This window comes from Elephas maximus, chromosome 2 (assembly GCF_024166365.1).
Source record: "Elephas maximus indicus isolate mEleMax1 chromosome 2, mEleMax1 primary haplotype, whole genome shotgun sequence".
Taxonomy (NCBI): domain Eukaryota; kingdom Metazoa; phylum Chordata; class Mammalia; order Proboscidea; family Elephantidae; genus Elephas; species Elephas maximus.
Genome location: NC_064820.1, coordinates 129,340,129 through 129,364,145, shown reverse-complemented (window position 1 = coordinate 129,364,145; position 24,017 = coordinate 129,340,129). Strand labels below are relative to the sequence as shown.

Here is a 24,017-nt window from a genome sequence, read left to right as displayed (position 1 = left end):
GCTTCCCTATTTCCCTAATGACAGGGGACACTGAAAAATGCAAACAATGTCTTTTAAACAAAATTATTCTTAAAAAGAATTGATTAAAAAAATTAACTGATTCAATTAAGCAGCTAATAATATGCATACTAATTCTCTTACTTTTTGTCTATCAGGCTCTGGGAACTGGGAAGTAAGAGCCATTAGAAGAACAGAGCGAGTCCTGTCATGAAGCAGAGACAAGTTCTGGCTGAAGTGATGCTGCGTAAGTTGCACAATGTAAAGCGTATGGACTCCAGAACCAGACGGCCTGGGTAAAAAGCCAGTTCTGTAGGACCTCAGGCAACTCATTTAACTTCTCTATGCCTCAGTTTCCTTGTGTATAATACGGGGATTACAGTAGAACCTGCCTCATGGGATTAAGTCAATCAATATTAAGCACTGTTTCTTAGAAAGTGTCATATATTAGCTATTCTGTGATTAGAATAGGTATTTTGAAGGAAGTGGATTTTGAACTGGGCCTTGAAGGATGTGTAGAAATTCAAACTTTAATAAAGAGGTGGAATAAACAGAGGAGCAAGAGAAAAAGCACATAAGTAAAGAAAAAATAACACACTTCTGGAAATAGTAAGACGTTATAGTGGCTGGAATGTAAATGTTGATAATTAGTTTAAGTAGAGGTAGGGTGGGAGCCCTGGTGGTGCAATAGTTAAGAGCTTGGCTGTTAACCAAAAGGTCAGCCGTTCAAATCCACCAGTCGCTCCTTGGAAGCTCTATGGGGCAGTTCTACTCTGTTCTAGAGGGTTGCTATGAGTCAGAATTGACTCGATGGCAACTGCTTTGGATTTCAGTTTAGATGTAGGATAAGGTATGATTATTGGGGGTGCTAAACACAGGGAGCAGAAGATTAGACTTAAATGCTATAAAGAATGGTAATCCATCGCCATTGAGTCGATTCTGACTCATAGCAACCCTATAGGACAGAGTAGAACTGGCCCATGTGGTTTCCAAGGAGCACCTGGTGGATTCGAACTGCCGACCTTTTGGTTAGCAACCATAGCCCTTAACCACTACGCCACCAGTTTTTCCGTAAAGAATGGCAGACAACAGTTTTCTGCTGTACTTTCGCATTATAACCGAAACACTGCAGTGCTGTCAACAATTACATCTCTTGCACAGTGACAGAGGGAGAGTATCAGAGCCATTAAGGTACTCGGCTAATTTCATGCCAAAAATAAAAGGTGAAGCCAGAACTGGAAGAATACAGAGTTTCTTTATGAAGTCCGTGATTATTTAGACTTTATTACATATATGCAGTCAATGGAAGTTGTTTTGTGTAAGGTTACACAATCTAAGCCCTGCTTTACGATGATTAGCCTGGTGGTTGTGAAAATGAAGGATCTGACTGTGGAAAACTGGACGAACAGGATGGAAGAACTTGAGGAATCTGCAATGTAGTAGATTCTGCAATATCTACTACACAGTGGTACAGCATGGTATATGCTGCCCAGATGCCCCTTCAGGAATGAAGACGTATTCCCCAGCTGCTGGAAGTGTTGCTGGAAGGATGCCCTCAGATCCAAACTATCTTCAGGGATTGGCTCAGCTGAAGAGGGCCATTTCCTCCTAGTCATACCCATTCCCTGGGCAGCCATATCCAAAGACTAACCAAGTGTACTGGTATATATATATAAAGGCCTTGCTCCCTTGCCTCAACTCAAGACAACACTGAAGGGCTGTCCCGGCTCCAGTGCCCCTGTAGACTCTGCTGAAGATTTCGCTGGGACTATATCACAGCCCAACTTCTCCCTCTTCCTACTTCTGTTTTCTTCCCTTCCCTAGTTGTTAATCCCAAGGACACTCCCTAATAACTTCCTGCATGCTAAACTCTCCTGCCTCAGAACCTGAGGCCCAACCTGTGCCAGCAGTAGTCTAGAATAAATATCAGAAGTCCCTGAAAGAGCCATTTCAATGTAAGAATTTACATAATTTTTCACTTGTCCACCAGGAAAGAGACATGCCAAAATTAAGTGTGAGGCTTCAGTCTTGAGAGAAATTATACCGTTAACGCATACAGGAAAAGTCCCTAGGGGGAGGAAATAAGGCTGGGTGGAACAAAGGAAGACTAAAGAGAAACTGTCCAGATAGAAGTTTGAAACGTGGGAGTGAAGCTCAGGAATGAGTAGAGCGCACGATAGCATCTGGGGTCAGCTCAGTGGAGACCATCCAGAAGCCATGAGGGTAGATGAAACTCCAAGGGCCAGAGTGTCAAGAGAGCAGAGAACTCTGGCAAGCACCCAAGGGATGGGAAGGCAAGAGGATGTGTAAAGGTTGGAGAAGAAACATCATACGCCTAGAAGGACAACTGAGACAGGAAAGCACCAGGGAAACAAAGGGAAGGAAATCTCAGGCAGCAGAGTCAAGAAGGATACGCACTTAGAAAAAGATTTTTTTACTTTAAGAGAGGGGTAAAAGTAGGAAAGCAAGATGACAGCTTGAGAGAAAAGAAGGGCTGAGTAGACACTCTGAACTTGGTCCTAAGTCTAGGAGAAGACACCAGTGAAGAGAAAGAAATGCTCGAGAAAGAGGAGTCAGCCCTGCTGTTGAGAAAGCAGAGGAGCTAATTGCAAAATCGAGGACACCCATCACCTCCCATTCTCTGAACCCCAAGAAGAAAAGAGAATACGAGAGGAAAAGAAAATTCTATTATCAAGGAGGGTGTGCAAGAAAGGCACCGACAATCATATTTGGGAGCTTTGATCTCGATAAAGAGAAAGGGAAGAAAAAAGGGTATGAGTGGGTGTGTAGGTCAGGGGGAGGGGTTTTGAAAGCAGTGCGGAGAGGAATGCAGTAAGTGGCGGAGAAGAGGTGAGTAAAAGTGTGGCTAGACAGCTGCAAGGGCTTGGCTGAAGCTGAATGCGGGAATCTAGTCAGCTCCTCTGACTCTTCCCAGTGAAGTTCAGCAGCCCAGAAGTGGAGAGAGCAATGGTGAGGGGATTAGGAAGGACATGGGGAACTTCAGAAGACCAGATGGACAGCTTTAAAATACTTTTGGGATAGGGTAGGCTGGGTAGGTACATAAGCAAATGCGGTGGCACCGCAAGGAATAGGTGAACATGGTGGCACTGCATGGAATAGGTGAACATGGTGGTACTGCATGGAATAGGTGAACATGGTGGCACTGCATGGAATAGGTGAACATGGTGGCACTGCATGGAATAGGTGAACGCAGTGGCACTGCCTGGAATAGGTGAATGTGGTGGCTTTGCACGGAACAGGTAAATGCAGTGGCTCTGCATGGAATAGGTGAAAGCGGTGGCACTGCGTGGAACAGCTGAACACGGTGGCACTGGCATGGAATAAGTAAACGCAGTGGCACCGTGTGGGATTAGAAAGGAATCAAGAGAGACGTTTCATTGCAGGTCAGGAGGAAGTTTAGCAGGTGTGAGGGAGGGAGAAAATGGAAAATGCCAAAGAGGTTAAGAAAAAAGAGTTCTGAGAATAAGATCTTGGAGATACATTATAAGTGTTTGGAATAATTTGTTATATTATTTAATAAAAAAGGTTGGGATTTCATTTTTTTTTTTTTTAAACTAAAGGGAATGGGTATGGATCTAGACTTGGAAGGTGACTGAAGCATATTGTTAAGTATTCTGCTCAAAGATGAAGAAAAAAATCATAATTTCTCTATAAGAAAATGTTAAGATTTTTAATAGTATTCTATATAAGTTTATACAATTTTTACTGATTCAATGGCTGTGCTTTTTAACATTTATATTTAGAAAATCATATTTATATGATATTCCTGTTCATAAAGAATAGCACCTTCATGCTGTTTGGCATCTCTCTCATGAGAAGTTTATTTAAGAACTGGTTAAATACAGGAAAAAAAATTTACATGTTCTCAGTGACGTCTATGGCTTTTGATGGCAATACTTAGAAATAGAGCAAAAGAAAGTGGGCTGGAGTTTATCAACAAAACAAAAGAGCAGTCTTACCTGTGCAGTTTCTCTCCTCCATGTCTAAGGCGAAGCCACTATTGCAACGGCACTTGAAACTTCCAATCGTATTTCTGCACTTCCCGTGGGTACACATCCCAGGGAATGCTTTGCATTCATTGATATCTAAAAGAGTAAAGCCAGAATGTAGAGCTGGCTAATACAAAAGAGTAGGTCCATCACTTTAAATTAAAAATCTATCATGATGGAAAATATGAATATAAATGGGGGGAAACCAAAATGTTCAATGATCACACAAAAGGTTTCATCTGTGACCAAAGTTCTATATTCTAAATGAAGAGTTCTGATCCCTTTATTTCTGACAATTTGTTTTGTAAAGTTTACTGGGGATGGAGAACTTTTCACTAAATCATGGCTGCATCTATTCCAGCTGTTGTAAGGGAAGGAGAAGTAGAATAAAAGGATGTAAGAAGAAGAGCCGGATTAGCAGTTTGTTCTAATGTCTTTACTTGGATTCCATCTTATGTAGGTGACTTATACTCTTGGGCCATAAGATTGGCAATAAATCACATTTAGCAAAGAAAATAAAGGGAGAAATTAGAAAGTAAAACCTTGACACCGTCTCAGAGAATGGGGAAGGAAGGAGACCTGTTTAGTGCAGAGAAAGCAAAGACCTCCTGCCCGTTACCTTTATAAAAAGGCCGCCCAGTCAGAACATCCCCTCTGTTGGCAAAGCCAGGCCCCCGGGGGCACAGGGTCTCGTACTCCTTGGTGCCAGGCTTGGGACATTCCTCACACTCAGTGCCCCAAGCCGCTCCGACTGCACAGCAGCAGGCGTCCATGCGGAACTTTCCCGGCACAGGATGGACACATTCATCTTCATCCCACCTCAGGTAACACTGCTCCATACGGACATCTACACCGAGAGTGAAATCAGTTTGACATTAAGTGAAACATTTATTCAGTGAATATATATCAAGTACCTACTTAGTGGCATATGGGGCAGTTCTACTCTGTCCTATAGGGTCGCTATGAGTCGGAAACGACTTGACAGCGCTGGGTTTCACTTGGTGGCAGGCATGATGCCAGGCCCGGAGATACACTGGTGGGCAAGAGCCGTGGTCCCTGGCCTCCTAGACTAACTCGATTATGACCGTCATCTCAGGAGAGCTGGGGTTGGTTTCCCTTCAGTATTTTTTTTTTTAATATTGTATTTTAGGTGAAAGTTTACACAGCAAACTAAGTTCCCATTTAACAGTTTTTATACAAATTGTTCTGTGACACCGGCTACAATTTTCACAATGTTATAGCATTCTCATTATTTCCATTCTGTTTGTTCTAGCTTCCTTTCCCCTCCTTGTCTTCTCATCTTTGCTTTTGGGTAAATGTTGGCCATTTGACCTCAAATAGGTGATTACTCACCACTGATACTATTTATTTTATAAGCCAATCTACTATCTGGCTGAAAGGTGACCTCTGGAGTGACTCCAGTTCCAAATTCATAGGGTATCTTAGGGTGATAGTCTTGGGGTTCCTCCAGTCTCTATTGAGCCAGTAAGTCTGGACTTATTTGGAATTTGAATTTTGTTCTACATTTTTCTTCTAAATCTATCTGGGACCTTCTGTTGTGTCCCTGGTCAGAATGGTCAGTAGTGGCCGGGCATCTTCTAGTTCTTCTGGTCTCAGGTTAGAAGAGGCTGTGGTTTGTGTGTGCTATTAGTCCTGTAAGCTAGTTTCTTCTTTGAAACTTTGGTTTCCTTTACTCTCTTTTGCTCCATACAAGTAGAGACCAATAGTTCTATCTCAGGTGGTCTCTTGTAAGCTTTTACCATCCCAGACACTACTCGCCCAACTAGGATGTAGAACATTATCTTTATGAACTATGTTATGCCAACTGATTGAGCTGTCCCACGAGACTATGGTCCTAAGCCTGTTAACCCAACAAAGCAATGCTGAAAGGTATTTGGATATGTCTAGGAAGTCTTCATAACTGTGCTCCCTATGTGGTTTATTATATATATGAATCTATATGCCGCATACATAAACATGTACGTACATATGCCTACAGATACACCTATACATGCATATGCATGTACTCATATGCCTTCCTATACACATTTATCCATACTTATCTACCTATGTAACCACACTCGTATTTTTTGGTTATTACCATTGTTGTAAAACTGTATATGTTATAGCATTTACTGAAATCATCCCTTATTCTTACATACTTCTTAGTATCTTCATTTACTTTGGTCAAGATGTGCCCTTCAGTATTACTTCATTCTCACAAGAAACCTTCAGAAAGAAAAGTTTCCCTCATGATATGACTCCTTCACATATGATCTATCGTTTGGACTGCTGATTTCAGAATTAAGGAAATAATTTTAGTGAAAGATCTTCATTTTTCACAGAATTGCTTAAAGTGACTTGTAAGCATTCAGTTTGTCAGATCCTGGTTATAAACAATTGTAGACTTTTTGCTGATTTGTTGCAACTACTGAAATTACTTTGCAAAGTAAAAAGACTGTTATTGTATTTAAAGTTGTTTCTCTCCCCCCTCCCCCAAATCTACCTTTTCCGTCAAGGCTTTTGCCCTGGATTATTTAAATCTGCTCTCTTAAAGGGACAATTTATTTGTTTAAATGTCACAATTCCCCTTCTCTTTGAAACATACCAAAGTTTCAACGCAGAACCCATGCTAGCCGGGGCCTGAGAAGATGAATCAACAGTCAAAATATAGGGTAAAACAGCATGGTATATAAGTAATATGATTCACCTGTTAGCCAACAGAGTTGTAGTTATAAACACTTGGGTATTTAATTATAAAAATGGATAATGAGTTCATAGAAGGTATTACTAAATCAAATAAAAAATGTTTTATTTGATACGAACATTTCAAGACTTCAAATCCTTCCCTACTCTTTAGCCTAGAGTTACTACCATTTCCAATTAATGTAATTAAAAAGTCCTGTTTTTAAAGAAGGAGTCTTGGGTAGTGCAAACGGTTAATGCACCTGGTTGCTGACTGAAAGGTTAGAGGTTCAAATGCATCCAAAAGTGCCTTGGAAGAAAGGCCTGCTGATCTACATCCAAAAGATCAGTCATTGAAAACCTTATGGAGCACAGTTCCACTCTGACACATACGGGGTTGCCAGGTGTTGGAGTCGACTTGATGATGACAACTTATTTTTAAAGAAATAGTAACTTGTAAATTTTCATACTGACTTGGTAGACTGGCTATCGGTATTCACAGTAGGTGATTCTGCATTGTGTATCAGCAGTAACACTAACCAAATAGCCACATTCCTTACCATTGTGACATGTGACAACCATCCAATAAGTCTCATTCCCACAGGCACTCTGGGGCTAGTCTCAGTTACAGCCAACCCTGCACAAGACTGTCACCAGCAATGATCTTAACAAAGTGTGAACACTTTATTTAAGTATAAGTATCCTGAGAACTTTGGCCTGAGTTACACTGTTTCTGAGGTCATGAAAGAATTTCTCTTAAGAAGCATTTCTGGGATTAACTGAATAATAATAATAATAACAATAATAATAATAATAAAAGGCATCTGAACTAAGCATGGAAGAATAATGTTGTGAGATCCAAATCAGTATTTACACAAGTAATCGGAACACTGTCAGCACATGTAAGGCCTATGAAAGTTTTGACTGGCTTGCACAGGAATTGAATTCTGACACTGGCAACTTCTGGATGGTATATGTGACCTACAGTTTGCTGCCTTCCCTAGAGCTCCCTATTACCATTTCACTCGTTTATGTTATCTGCCTGGCCCCTGAAAGCATTTGAGTTTGGGACCTCTGATTTAGACCGAGTTCTATCACAGCCGCTTACCACTACTTTGTTCTTGGAATGTTTTACATTTTCATATGCCAATCTCTTCTCAAAACTTTCTTGCATCCCCAGCCAGAATGAACTAGGTCGCATAATTCAAGTAGCGTCAGAAACATTTAACCAAAGCACAAGGAAGAAGAATCCAATATATCCTTTTAGAATATTACAAATGGTTTGATTCTGAAGTGATGTTACAGGAAATTTATTTTGCTTGTGATAATTTATAGTCAATGATACGCCTTCATATATAATATCCTCTGGTTTTTGAAGACAACTTGATTTCATTTGTCACTGGACCATATTGATACTATTTAATCTTCTTCGAAAGATACATTGTTTTCCCGAATTTTTGTAGATGGTTTAAAATAATTTTTAAAATACTTAAAATCTGAAAATAATTTTTTCTATATTATTGGACTTTAAATATATACCTTGTAAGTAATTCTATATGGTTATACAGTCATCATACTTTCTATCCAATTTAAATATGCTATCAAAAATTCACTTATGAAATCTGTGTTAACGGTAACAACTGAATTGTATGGTGTTGCATCTTTTTCTTCTTACTCCTAATTTTAAAAATCACTAAAAACATATTTAAGAAATATATTTAAATGCCTTGCTTTATCTAAGAGCTTCAATTTAAAATACACATCTATGTAAAGTTATTTTACAAATTAAACATTTACTGTTCAATAGCATTAGGAAAAGAAATCTCCTGAATAAATGAAAAAAATGTTTAGGTACAATACAGAATAAAAGTTACTGTTTCAATCATGTAATTCAAGTTCAGTCAAATACGATACTGATAGAGAACAAAGCTAACTCGCCATTCCTATAATATAATGTCGTAAGAAGGAGTTTCTTCATTACACATCTTTAAAAAATAAAGCATTAAGAAAATTTAAACTTTAATGATGGTAGAGGACCAGGATTGGTGTATGTCTGCCTGTGACTTTCCCCACTGTCTTGTTTAAGAGTGCAGCTGCAACGGGCTAGTAAATGTTAAAAAATGTTAACTTTTAAAAAACACCAGTCCCCAATTTTTCTTCTGTGTTCAAAATACAGTTCTCTTACTTTGCTTATTCCACTGACTCAGTGTCTAAGGCTGAGCCTGCATAAAGTATCTGATGAAAAAAATTAAAAAAATTTTGAGGTAAATTCTTGAGTAGTATGAACTTTCTGTGAAGAGAAATTATTTCATTTAAATACATCCACTTTTAAAATATCCTCTAGTGATCCTCCCAAAATAATTTCATTTTAAAAGCAAAAATTCCACCTACAGACCCAATGGTTTTGGACTGGTCATTGCCCAAAGGACAAGAAAATAATTGGCTAATTTCACGCATATGATGTGCAAAATACAAGGAGGCATGGATCTTACCCAAACACACACGGCCAGTTCCATCCAATGTAAGGCCTTCAGGGCATTCACAGTGAAAAGATCCTTTGCTATTGACACAGCGTCCATTTGGACAAACGCCAGGAAACACCTCACATTCATTAACATCTGCAGGGAAACAGAGTAATCAGAGGGAGAAAGATGTTACCAACAGAAAAATCAGGTGTAATCCTACTTCCTTTATTGCATATTCAATGTGCAATACAACGCTATTACTTGAGTTAAACAGAAATATTGTACAACCCAGTCACCAAGTTTCCTAGACATCAGCTGTGAAAATTACCACAGCCTTACCCATCTATAAAACACGGCTCAGCCATGCCATTTTGCCAACTGTTCTGAGCCTTAAAGACTAGTGATGTCCTCATGAAAATATACTCAATTGCAGAAAGAGGAGAAATGGGAAAATCTCAAATTGTTTCCTAAGACTGGTATTCTAAACATTTGTTGATTAAATCCTTGCAATTTCAAGGATATTTAAAATGATAAATATCTCTGAGGTTTGAACAGGAGTGAATGTGAGTTTTATATACTGCTTTATAGATTTACAATATCATCCAAGAATATACTCACCTTCACAACTAACACCTTTAATTCTGGCAAACCCTCTTGGGCAAGTTGTATCTGTAAGACCAACAGGACACGTGTTTACTTCATTATAAAAGAAAACGCACTTGTCTTAAATAAGCCCCAAACAGGGTAGAAAACCAAAACCACACCCATTGCTGTCCAGTCAATTCTGACTCATAGCAACCCTATAGGGCCAGAATAGATCTGCCCCATACGGTTTCCAAGGTTGTAAATCTTTATGGAAGCTGACTGACACATTTTTCTTCCATGAAGCTGCTGGTGGGCTGAGCACTTAACCATTTGCAACACCAGTATAACAGAATCTAAATGTAACTAAACAAAAATAAAAAGCTGGGGTTTTGGAGGTATAGGGCTCCAGCTGTTCCTGCTTACATTCAGCATAGCACATAACACCCGTGGTTAACTCCATCAGTGTTGATCCATATTGAGACTTTCATAATTTTTTCTAAAATTCCTTTTTTGCTCTCAACTGAATTACAAGTAAACACAAGACTTAAAGGCAACAGAGGCATCGTATCACCTCCTACCAGAACGCATCCAAACAAGGACACGGGAGGATTCCGAGTTACCTAGCAGCCAGATTCTAGCTGATTCCTTTCCTTGTCTAAAATATTCAGAAGGTCTGCATACAGTAAAAGAATAAGCCAAATAAAAGATTCAAGAATTGAATACATCTTGCCAGAACAGAAGTTTTAGGGAGGGTAAATGATCTTATGATCCCCCTCACTATGGAAACACGTGATGAACAAGGTTCTTTAGTTGAGGAAGAAGCTTTCCAAAGAGGGAATCCAGAGGTCCTTGGACAGGCTCCTACCTAGCTCACAGCGCTCACAGGGGCTCCCCCAGGCAGCCCCGAGGGTGGCGCAGCATTCTGATTTCAGAGTGGCTCCATTAATATTCACTTCACAGCGGTTGTCCTGGATATTGAGCCAACACGTCCCTTTCAGGCTGTCTGAAAAGGAATGAGGAAGGTTGGAAGCTCTTACCTCTAATGAAAATATAATTCAGCTGTGTACATCAAATATTTATCATAGCATTAAAAAAATAAACAAAATGATCATTTTTATAACTTTCAATAGAGTATCTATTGAATATATTTACATGCCCATGCATTTAAATACTACATACACTTAAATATTTTACTATATACATCTAACATAATATGGCAATTAATACAATTATATCTACTAGTATCCTAGGAAGGGTCACTGTTGCCCAAGATTTTCAGCTGGTACTTAGCAATTTGTAAAAACACAGTGTTTGTAATGAAACCATGATAGCATAATGTAGTACATAGACCTGGACAACAACAAAGAAAAAGCAGACAGCTATGGTATTTAATTTAAACTCATTTAATAATACGAGCTGACGAAGTGTTACTGATAAATTCAACAGCAGAAAGAAAACCAAACCCCAAACACCAAAAGGAAATGAATTATGGTGAAAATGGTAGCCCATTATAAGAGAAGGCATAATTTCTGACAGCAGCAGGTAAGAGGAAGTTAATTTCAGTTAAGTGACAAATATTTACACTGAGACAGAGGTTCAAACAATTCTGTTCTTGACCGGATACAAAAAGTGACAGGGAAGGCATACGGAGAAGCGTTTGACACTCGGCTTTATTCTGTCTAGTGATTCAGTCTGGGTAAAAACTGAATGTAAATATAAAATGTTTGCTCCTCAGCATTTGTATCAGGCCTCAAATTACAGGCTATTCGTAGGCGAAAACCTCTAAGTTCCACAGCACAGGGGAAACAGATGCTTGCATAAGGCTGCTGTGTAATTAAATGGTCTTTTAAGGACCCTGACTAATTAATCCTTTGCTGCCTTGGCCTTAGTCATTTTAAGTAAGATAAATTATAATAGTAATTGCTAATAGGCACAATTCCAATGGCTTTCCATGTAATGATTAAATTTATGCATCAAAACAAGTCTATATAGTATGAACAATTTACAATGAGAACTCTGAGGCACATAGAGGTCCACTAATTTATTAACGGTCACCCTAGCGTAGTGTCAGAATCAAGATTCAAACCTATGCAGTCTGATTCCAAAGCCCCCATTCTTCCATAGCATCATGGTTCTTTTTGGGTGGTACTGCATCAACACTTAGAAGTTATAAAATCTATATATATCTATCTATCTCTTGTATATGTCTTTCTATGAGAGAGAGACAGAAAGACACACACTCATATATGCTAGAGAGATATGTAGTCAGGGGTTGGTTAAGAGCTCTGGGAAAAAACACAAAACAAAACAATGCAGGATAGGCAGGCTTGAGGGTGGGGGAGAGAAAGACTTATTTTATCTAGGGTGGTCAGAGAAGTTTTGACCTGTAATGTGACAGTTGAGTATAGGCCTAAAGGGAAAAAAGCATGCGACATTCCAGTCAAAGAGCTCAAGTACAAAGGACTTTAGATGCCATGCATGATCAACAAGTCAGCCAGTGTGGCTCCAGGGGAATGAGTGGGAGGCAGAGCAGTGGGCAATGAAGAGATAGCAGTAGCTATGTGGGTTAGATTTGATCCCTGGCAAGGACTTTAGCTTTTACTCTAAGCTGAGAAGCCAAGGTTTGTTTTTTGTTTGTTTGTTTGTTTTTCAGACAAAGGTTCCTAGACAAGAAATGACAAGTTCTGACTTATGTTTTAAAAGTTCTACCTGGTGGCTATGTGAAAAATAGACTGTAGGGTGGCAAGTATGGGGGTGGGGTGGGGGGAATAAGATTGAGGATATAGTAACACAAGAAAAAAAATGGAGGCTTGGGTTGGGGGTTGTTGTGGTGGTGAGAAATGGTTAAAATACGGATAAACTTTAAATAGAATTAACAGGGTTTGCTAATCAATTCAATGTGGAGTTTGAGGGAAAAACACTGAGGATGACTCCAAGGTTTCTGGGGAGAGTAACTGGAAGATGGAATTGCCATTTGCCAAAAAGGAAATGATTTTAGAAGACAGAAATACAAGAGGGAAGACAGGAATTTGGTTGTAGACATGTTAAGCTTGCAATATCTATTAGACGTTAAAGTAAAGACACTGAGCAGACAGTTGGAAATATAAGTCCGAAGTCAGGGAAGAAGTTGAAGATGGAAAGATAAATTTGAGTTGATGTAGAGACCACCTAAGGAGTGAATTCAGACAGAAAGAAAAGAGGTCCAAGGGCTAACTCTTCAGACATTTCAAGTGGAGGGCAGGGGTAAAAGGAAGATCAAACGAAACAGAAAAGGAACAAGAAATATAATAGAACAAGAAGGAAGTTGTGCCTGAGAGGCAAAAAAAGAAAAATTTCTTGGTGGTCATGCCAAACACTGCTAACAGGCTTAAATGAGGAAGAAGAATGGACCCTTGGATTTGACAACAACGGGCGGGGGGACTAGGGGGAGCTGGTGGATGGGGAAGTCCCTGGTGCCCTTGTCACATCCCTGTGTTTAGAGGACAGAGTACAGATCCAGGCCAAAGATAAGGAAAAATGGTCTGGATTACATAGAGCCAACAGACCAGAGCACTATAATTCATGTAGGAGAGATTAATTGCATTTGTTGTTCTATAATATTTGTAATTTTTCAACCAGAATAAGAGTCTTTTTAAACAGTCTGAAGAATAGTTTAAGATTTATTTCTTTTTAGAAGGCTTGCAGAATAGATTCTAAATCTCTATATATTTTTAGTATCCAATGGATTCATACATGATTTAACTTAATTTTAAATTAGTAATCAAATCAGGGATTTCTTAGTTCTAAATTTAGAAACTTGGACTCTGTGAAAGAACAAGCTGCAGGCTAAGCACTGATTAGAGCCACTGACAATTTTATTAAAAAAAATACATTTTTTTCTATGCATATGTATTGTGATTTTCTTTTCAAACCTGTAATTCTATTTTTTTAATGAAAAAAGCAGATAAAATAATGTCTAAAATTTTTAAATTTCTCCCTGGCAGCTCTAGGCTGGTATACTCAATTTTGATCGTAATGAATGAAAACGCATATAACACATTAAAAGCCAAAAAATCCACTGCCATTGAATTGATTCCAAATCATAGCAACCCTGGGTAACACATTTAGCTGAGAAAAATATGATGGTGTTATGGCCTGGGAGTAAAATGTTTTTGCTCATTTTTCATTAAGGACCAGAAACCTCAGTGCCAAAATAATAAAAGTCTACACAACAAAGCATAAACTAAGATGTCTTTGATGCTCCAATGGCATACAGGTTTAGTTTTCTGAGACATTAATTGACTAATGCTGAGTTTATTTCCTTTGCATAATAAAATGACTCCATCTCAGTCGGAAATTGTGGCTTAGCAAAAATATTTCTCAATATTTCTCAATCCAATCCCCCCTCCACCGTTCAGCCTCCCAGGACTCTATAAGGAGAAAAAAAAAAAAAAGCCGTGGGCAGATGGCAGTCTATTTCCTAATATGGAGAGCTGAGCAGGGCTCAAATTTCACCAGCTGTACATCAGTGGGGGATAAAGAGCTGACCTCTCCAAAAAAGAAGGTTTTCACTGAGAATTTGGGCTTGGTCATTTCTCTTTATGTAACAAACACATATTCTAGCACCCCGTTAAATATGATTAACATCAGACATAATAATGAAAATACTATTGTCTTTGGGATATATTAAATTAAAAATTCATTTTGGCTGGAAAACATAAAAACTGCCAATTTACTGGGTACTATGTAATTTTTTTTTATGTAAAACTGAAATATGTTCATAACTATTTTGAAAATATATTTAGTTCAACGGTAGATACTAGCTAATGACATGAACTGTAGAAAATGCCTAACAGAACCACAGAGAGCAAAAGCAGGAAAAAACTACTAAGACATTTTTCCCCTTACATGAGCTGAACTATTCCTTACAATAATAGATCAGACCATCTAGTTATATATGTCCTATTGTCATTCTCAAGAACTGACTTTACGTGTTCTGAGACATAATCCACTGCCGTCAAGTCAATTCCGATTCACAGTGACCCTACAGGACAGAGCAGAGCTACCCCATAGAGTTTCCAAGGAGCGCCTGGTGGATCTGAACTGCTGACCTTTCGGTTAGCAACCATAGCTCTTAACCACTACACCACCAGGGTTTCCGTTTTGAGACATATTAAAAGACATTAGTTTGGAAGTTTTGGAATCTTTCTCCCCAGAGACTTCCAAGAGCAAGAAACAATTATCTTCTCTTCCTTGGAGCCCATGAATTTATAATTGATGGAAGAAAAAAATAATAAATTTCCTCTATATGTTTAAAATTTTCAAATTCTTGTCCTGTTAACTGAATCCAAATTCCATCACATTTTTGTTTACCATACAAGGGGTGTTTATAAGGAAATATGCAATGAGGATTTGATTGTACTGATGTGTAAGGCATTCTTAGGCCAAAGAATATACAGGCATATGGCAAGGAAATGCTTATAACCTACAGCATAACATATCTAATTTATATGAAAAGAATACTTATAGAATCTAACAATCTAAATTGAAGAGGCTAACTAGTTTATGCTATCACGTTTTACTCCTATCTTGGTAACAAAGAGAAAACTACTGTAACCCCTAATTATTAGCTTCCTACAATCATGTTTTATTTTTATCCACAACAAAGTTTTAGGTCCCTGCTTGTATCTTTGCAAAGAAATGGAAACATTAGCACTGCATATGAATCTTACCAATACAGATCAATCCTGTTGAGCTGAGCTTGCTGCCAGGTGAGCATTCACAATTGAAAGATCCAAGGTTGTTCCTGCAGGCCCCGTTGACACATGGGTTGCTTTCACATTCATTTATATCTACACTCCAGAAGGAAAAGATTCTGTTAGAACCACCATGTGTTTCTGGAAAATATTATTCCAACAAGCTATGCTATGCCAGAATGTCTGGTAAACTTGGCTCTTGCAATTTCAAGATGGATCTATGAGGCATAAAGTGAATGAAGAATAGAGACGTGCAGTGTGAATATACATCTATCCAACTGGGGACTTGGTAGGAATACAGGAATCTGCTGATTTTGAAAGGGTTCAGTTGTGAATCTTCAATACACTGTTATAACTTCCCATAAATTGGATTAATTTTTCCCCCATAATAAAATGTAATTGTCCTAGGGAAATACAAAATCTGATTCCACGGAAAGCAACATATTCCCAGCACAACATGTTGTGCACAAAGGTTGATTGTTTCTGTCATCTCTGGATCCAGGAGGCTTTAGAAGAATTAAGAAGGCCTTGTTAGGAATAGACTATCACAACGCTGGCTTTAATTCCAAAATTCTGGACACAAATTAGGAAACAGAGCTGAAAGTTTAATACTGGGTATGGTGTTCTACTTCTGTCCCTATCTACCATCCTTTCTTTTCACTTTATGTCTAATGGGCTGAATTTTTTAAAGCACGGATGATTTTGGTAAAATACAAATTAGAAAAACTTGATGGAGCACATGTAATCACCTTAAATAGGCCTCTACAAATATGAATTTGTTTTGTGTCCTAAATCAAATCATATACTGTCATCCAAGCAAGCTCTGCTGATGGTGAGACATAAACAGAATTAGAGTATGCCTATATTTTCAAGCGGTGACTAAGAAAATGTCAAACCTGTAAAGTTAAATAGTTTAACCAAAAAACCAAAACCAAACCCACTGCCGTCGAGTCGATTTAACACGAGTTAATTGCAAATAAATACAAACTTCAGTTAAAGTAACTAGGAACAATATCAAAGACTGACTTTCAGGATAAATTCAGCCACTTAGTTTAACGAAGTGGCACACAGAATTCTTTTCCTACTTGGTTAATTATCTGAAACAGGTCAACGTATCTCAATACATTTTACGTTGAACACTTGGGTTTGAGTCCACCATGATACCTTTTTTTTTTTTCTTTCCCCTAAACACTTCTTTGAATCTAATATAAAACACTCCACTATGTTGAGAAAAAACATGAAGACAAATAGCTGGCAGACTGTAACGCTTACTCTTCAATGTCTCAAGTCAAACATGAACTAAGTTGGTCCTGAAAGAGCAGGGATCACAGCTGATTTCTAAGTTAGAGGACTTGATACGTGAATTTAAAAATCACTGTGGAAAACAGGTACTTTAGTTTTTTTTGTACTTCGGATTTACTGAAGAAGTAATTATGTACTAATTTAATTTTTGAAATAGAAATTACTTGAGGAAATATGAATGTATCCTTCTTTCAGGTTGGTTGTATTAAGGTCTCTTAAAAGAAAAAAAAAAGAGCAGGTTTTTAAATGTAGCATAGACTTGCGATGAAAACATTTATTTCTGAGTACTGAAATTCCTTCGGCAAAAACACAATAGAAGAATGCAGCCAGATAATCAAAAAGGAAGCAGATAACTAATCTGAGGACAGGCCATATATAATTCTCCTATTAATTTCATTTGTAAGAATCCTGAAAAAAGAAAAATGCCAATATCATGTGTTTATTTTTAAAATTAAGCATTTATGAACTCAAAAACTATAAGCATATGCAATGACAGCTACAAATACCAATTGTTTAATTTTTCTTTAAATACAATGTTTTTATGTTATAAATGTCATGGAACCAGGAATTGAAACAGTTCACTGTACATTCCTGGAAATAAACTTCAAAGCACATCTGGTTTACATTTAACTGGTTATGTCACTGGAAACACAATCTAAACCACAGTGCTTGCTGTAAAAATTTTAACTTTCACAGACTCTCAGGGCTCAAAAAAAAAAAAAAAAAAAAATTACATTTTTTGTAACTTCAGTCTGAAATATCAGAGAAACTATTCTCTTTATTACTGCTATTTACAATATGTTTAAAAATAGACCATTGAAAACATGAATACAAACAAAAGTTAGTGCATACAGCAAAAACATATAGAGAGAGCTAGAATTTGCCATGAATCTGCTAATAATGCCCTGTCTAGTCTTTGGAAATTAGCTCAGAAAAAATAGGATGAAGAGAATTGCTTCAGGCAGACAGTGGTGGAAATAAGCAGGAAACCCAAGGGAAAGAGTTTCTTGGCCGTCAGGTCTACCTTTTGCAAACCACCTAATAAAATGTAAATATAACTGGACAGTATGAAGCAAGTACAGAAATAATAGTTATTTGATTAGGTTTCTCTTAATAAATCATTTTTATACCCACCAATGCACATGAGGCAGTTGCCAAAATATTTTTGTATCATGTCTCCTTTATTTACCTAACATAGATTTCTTTCCTATGAATTACAGATGCAAATATTTTTCATTATAAGAAAAGGCTCAGATTTATCAGCAACCATCACCCCTTGGATAAAATAAATGCAGATCACTCTTTCCAACTCTCACCGGTGCCTGATATGGTATTAGTGTGCCCTGCTCCCTGACTGTGACACTCAGGTTACGACCCAACATTACGCTATTAACAGGATTCACTCATGCTCCCCTTCCGTTGTTCATGTAAGCAGACAAGTCCTTGACTTCTACTTCAGTATTGTGGCTTTCAGTACCCTTCAACTCCAATCCTTCTTGTTAAAATAGAAGGATATGCTGCGAATTATCATTGACAATTCAGTACTCACACCATGCTGAATTCAAGACACCTTCTCACACTAACACCAAAGGGTATCATTGCTGTGCGAGGGGAAACTGGTCTTGACAGTCATCAGCTTCCCAGTTAAATCAAGATGATATCTAAGCTGTTTTTGCTTTCATGTTTTCCTGAGATTTAACAGAAGCTTACCTTCAGCCGATAATAAAACTGATAAGGGCAGTGGGAAGAAAGCCTAGAAAGTTGAGAATAAGGAAAAACAAGCAAGTTTTGAAATTCCTTCTTTTGCTCCTCCAAAAAATCCCTGAGGAATATGGCATGAATACCTTTGCAAAAAGCATGTTTCTCAGAGAAATTCTGAAGACACAACAGGTGTCGGAGATCGGGGTATAAGTGGGTGCTAGAAAATAGGGGTTCTTTAGTCAAACACATTTAAGAAGCCTGAGCTGGGTTATAAAGAGCTCTTCTAACCAGTTGCCATGGAGGAGATTTCAACTCAGGGTAACCCGATGTGTGTTAGAGTGGAAGTGTGCTCCACAGGGTTTTCAATGACTGCTTTTTCAGACAGTGATTGCCAGGCCTTTCTTCCAAGGTTCCTTTGAGTGGACCTGAACCTCCAAGCTTTCAGTTAGGAGCCCAGTACATTAATTGTTTTTACCACCCAGGGACTCCTAATTTACAGAAAGATATTCCAAACTTCTAGTGTGTCCTCTAATCATCCATGGAGAAAATTCTCCAAGTACTGTCATAGGATGAATGCTCCTTCTCTCTTCGAGCAGTTCCTGCAAAAGTGGTGGGCAGTGAGGAAAGTTGTTACCAGATCTAAATTTAGAAAACCTGGATTTTATGCCAAGGTTTTCTTTCTTCGGGCTAATTACTGTTTTTCAGTGGTCCCTCCAATTCAATCTAAACTTAGACTTGCACTTTCTAATTGCATCTCATTGACTTCAGCTGAGTCGTGTTCTGGCGTCTTGTTCAATAGTCCTAACGTGCTTCTTCTATTTGTAAGAATGCTTTGGTGTTAAACAGCCAGCTGAAGAGAGAATGTTAACATCTTTTTGCATAATATTACACTGTTGCAGTTTCTTGGCTATAGACTAAGAAACAAATATTTTAACACATAAGAAAAAGACTATTCACCATAATTAAAGATGAAATCTTTTAAAAAAAATTACTATTCAGAAGCAGTTAATGGATTCGAGAATGACATGTGACACTTCTGTAGGCCCACGAAGGGAGATTTTAAGAGGAACAATGACTGGTAGTCACACAAGAAGTTATTCTGAAACACATAGTACTTTGATACATATAAGAAAACATAACTAAAGGTACTCATTGCTTAGCTGTTATCTCACTGAAAGTGAGGACCTCCCTTAGCACATAACTCATTCAGGTAACTTTCACTGCATACAAATCTGATTAAATGAGAAAGAATATGTTTTTAAACAATGATTTATGATCTTTAGGTCCAAATGACAACTATTAAATTATCAAATGGAAAGGACAATTTTCTCAGACTGTAAAGTTTAACTGTATATTTTATGGGACAAGCCTCTACACATACCGATCATTTCATAAGTTAACTGCTTCAGAGCCATCTTTGCCATTACTAATTCATAACCACAATCCACGTTCCCAGGCCATTGTGTCACAGTGGTTTTAAAAAGGGGAAAACAAAATATACAAAAATCTGACATTTTATTTCAGCAAGTAAAGCAATATATGGCTCCTTCCACTTTTTTCTTTTTAATGCTTCAGAATGTTTTTTTCCAAATGTTTGCTGATATTTTATCTGAGTGGAACAAAGCTGACAGTGTTTTTAAATTGGGTTGGGTATATGCTATTTCTAAAACAGGCAGATTAGCTGAAAAGGATTATAGAATAAAAGAAATATTCACCCAACACTCTTCTTCATCATGATGGCTGCATCAGTGTAATTGATGTTTATGTGTATCTCGGTACTTGCTATCCTAAACTAACGCAATGAACACAGTTCTTACCTTCACATGTCTCTGTTTCAGTCCTGAATACATACCCAGGTGGGCATGTGCAACTGTAACTTCCAGGTGTGTTTCGACACAGTCCATTATCACAAAGTAGTCTGTTTACCAGGCACTCATCAATGTCTGAAAGCAACCATTAGAAGACAGGAGATACACATATTTAAATGTATATTACAGTGCCCAACAATGTCTGATCATGCTGTTTGGGTTTCCTTCATCCCTTCCCTGACTTCTAAGTGGTGACTTTCTCTGTACCCACAGCACAGAATATTAGGTTTTATTCAGACAAGACAATCTTATGCTGGTGGCTACTTTTAAGAAGTTCTGAGCCCCTGGGAAGTGTGTAGTACTTCGGAAAGGGCACATTAAAAAAAAACAAACCCATTGCCATCCAGTCGAATCTGACTCATAGCGAGCGACCCTACAGGACAGAGTAAAACTGCCCCATAGGGTTTCCAAGGCTGTAATCTTTATGGCAACAGATTGCCACAACTTTCTTCTGCAGCGCAGCTGGGGGGTTCAAACTGCTGACCTTTCTGTTAGCAGCTGAGCACTTAACCACTGAGCCACCAGGGCTCCTCCAAGGGCACATTACTAACTTTGTTTTCCTTCATTTGCTTTCTGCCTACAGTGGTACTATATTAGATATATTTCAAAGCACTCATGAAATATATCAAAAGATGAAACTCATTTGCCTATATACTTGCTTACGTATAATAAAAGTAAATCAAACACCAAACCCGTTGCTGTCGCGTCCATTCTGACTCCTAGTGACCCTACAGGACAGCGCAGAACCGCCCCATAGGGTTTCCAAGGAGTGGCTGTTAGGTTCAAACTGCCAACCTTTTGGTTAGCAGCTGAGTTCTTAACCACTGCGCCACCAGGGCTCCATAATAAAAGTAACAGAATGTAAAAGCAGATGGTATTTCTTTTCAGTTTTTTCTAATGAAAATTCTCATAAAGACTGCACTAAACAGCAGTTAAACCAAAGTATTCACTAAACTTTTTCCATTGTTTTTACTCTTACAGTTATTAGTGGAAAATGAATGAAGTATTTTGTGTACTCCTTTAGTAGTCTAGAACAGCTTACAGAACCACTGAAATCTTGAGTTTAAAAAGCTCACATTGAGTTTTATCTTCATATGCACACACTGATTTTTTGCACATGTGGTTAATGATAGAAATAAAAGTTGTAGCTTGGGGTAAAGAATTTCCTTTATTTAAAGTTATATTTTGAGTCTTGTGAATATCAATTGCCCATCAAAGAACATACTGGCATGGCCAAAATTTGGAAAACAGAGATTGGAAAAATATTTCCTATAATTCCATCACCACTGATAATACTATCTTTATGTTTTATCTGATTTTTTTTTCCTTTAGATGATTTTACTCCAATTCTAAATCTTAATTTATAAAAAAATACTCTATTTTTAGGCATGACCATCATTTTCCCCCCATGATTGTCGTTGTTAGCTGCCCTGAAGTCTATTCTGACTCATGGTGACCTCACGTGTGCAGAGTAGAACTGCTCAACAGGGTTTTCAAGGCGGTGATCTTTCGGAAGCAGACTGCTAGGCCTGGATTCTGAGGTGTCTCTGGGCGTATCTGAACTGTCAGCCTTTCAGCTAGTAGTCGAGTGCTTAACTATTTGCACCATCCAGATATTCCCTCCCCCATGACTGTATAATGTTGTATCAAGTGATTGCTTAACTCAGTCATTTCTCCATTCCTGAAATTTGGCTTATTTTTACTTTTAAAATCTAGTTTTAATTTTATCAAAATTATACGTGTACCTACTTTAAAGAGTTAAATACTTACATAATCATGTTCAGTGTGTGAATGCTCACTTAATCTTTTTTTCAGTAGGGTATCCATGTTCTAAAGTGTATTTGGAAGCTCTGGTCACTGGAAAAAACTTAGCTTCTGATAAATAAAAGCTCTCCTGCACATTTTTAGGGAAGTAAAATGTGTGGCTGGTGCCCCTTTCCTTGTAGACATCAAAATCAATTCTATTGTAAATATATAATATTTAGTATAGCTTTATATGAGGAGGCTGGGTGGCGTAAATGGCTTGTGATGGCTGCTAACGTAATGATTAGTGGTTGGAACCCACTCAGGGACTCCTCAGAATAAAAGGCCTACTGATCTCCTTCTGTAAATATTGTTGTTTTTAGGTGCTGTTGTGTTGGTTCCAACTCATAGTGACCCTATGTATAGCAGAAAGAACCACTGCTTGGCCCTGCGTCTCACAATTACAGCCAAGAAAACCCTATGGAGCTGTTCTACTCTGTAACACACGGGGTTGCCATGAGTCAGGGGCTGACTTGATGACACCTAACAACAATAATAAAACAGCTTTACATGTCCATCTGTATATCTTCAACTCAGGGTCAGATATATTCAATAATAAAAACCAGTACTTTATCAAAATTTTGAAGAGAAATGTATCACTTTCAAACCACAATCATCAATACTTGGTTGTAAGGGTCATCAGCGATTAGTTGTAAAAGTTATTATGTGCAATGATGGGCCAAATAGCATTCATTTTATAAAAGTGAACTCAAATCCACTCTGTGAGAAAATCTAGATTCTTTGTGTGTGAGAAGACAGAGAACTTAGTTTGGCCCTTATCTGTGGTTTCTGAACATAGACCCTGGAATAGTCTGAGCAACTGAGGTGCTCCTTGCTTTCCAAAACAGCCAGGCAACCCTTCAACATGTGTAAGTAAGTAGAGGATATACAGGCCCTACCCTGGCAACAGGCCCCACTCAGGTAACTAACCTCAGGAAGAGAGGGGGCATGATGCAGTTATGGATATTCATTGATGGGACTGATCAAAACTATGCATTAAGGCCCCAGTCATGCATAGTCATTTAGGTCCCAATGACTAAGGAACCCTGGACCTTGGAGCTCTCTCTTTTGGTGCTTCCTAGATTGGTGAGAACATACATGAAAGGTAGAGGGTGGTACATCCCTGGGGACAGTGGGAGCATCATGCCAGGAACTCTCCCAGGTCTTGTTTGATATGTCTCTTCACTTATATTCTTTCTGGTTATAATAAATGGGTAACTAAGTATAGGTAATAGTCTCTGTGAATTTTGTGAGCCAATATAGGGAATTAAGGAACTCACAAGAGGCGATGAGATTCTGACTTAGGTCAGGGTGGCTAATTCAGAGGAGGGCCGGGCAGGCAGTCAGAATGAAGGGGTCCTAACTTGTGAAGAACTATGTTTGGGTGGCTAGGTGACAGAGAAATGCTGCATGGGCAGCTGATAAAGAAGAATGGAGTACTTCTAGCTTGTGAACTAGCCTCAAAGGGCTAGAGAGAGTGAGAGACACAGAGAGTGTGAGAGAGAGAGAGACTGAGAGAGAGAGAAAGAGTGAGTGCGTGAGTGTGTGAGAGAGAGACTGGCTAACCTCAGTGCAGGGAGTTATGCAGACTCCTGAGCCTACAGCTAGTATTTGATGACCTAACTGGGTGGTTAGGATGAGAGGCAAGTGCAACAGAAGTGGCTGGTGACAGGGAATGAAAATACGGGAAAGTGAAGCCTGGGTTCACTTCCAGGTTGGAATTGGATCCATGCTGATAAGGTGGTAAAGGTGAGGTTTGCCCATCTGGCCCCTTTAATGGTGCAGTTTAGCGACAGCATCATGCTTTGCAACTAAAGCAATTTTATTTTCTTAAATAGATGAACTAACAGAAAACAATTACAACAT

General features: G+C 38.4%; 1 protein-coding gene across 1 annotated transcript in view; it reads right to left on the bottom strand.

The window, feature by feature from the left end:
• Positions 1 to 24,017, bottom strand: part of FBN2 (fibrillin 2) — a 292,288-nt gene that overhangs the window by 73,118 nt on the left and 195,153 nt on the right. The window contains exons 19-25 of the mRNA XM_049873163.1: positions 20,298 to 20,423; positions 15,454 to 15,573; positions 10,608 to 10,745; positions 9,776 to 9,826; positions 9,185 to 9,310; positions 4,627 to 4,854; positions 3,978 to 4,103 (exon numbers count right to left, since the gene is read on the bottom strand). Coding sequence (XP_049729120.1) covers positions 3,978 to 4,103; positions 4,627 to 4,854; positions 9,185 to 9,310; positions 9,776 to 9,826; positions 10,608 to 10,745; positions 15,454 to 15,573; positions 20,298 to 20,423 — 915 coding nt within the window. The remainder of the gene's footprint in view (positions 1 to 3,977; positions 4,104 to 4,626; positions 4,855 to 9,184; positions 9,311 to 9,775; positions 9,827 to 10,607; positions 10,746 to 15,453; positions 15,574 to 20,297; positions 20,424 to 24,017) is intronic.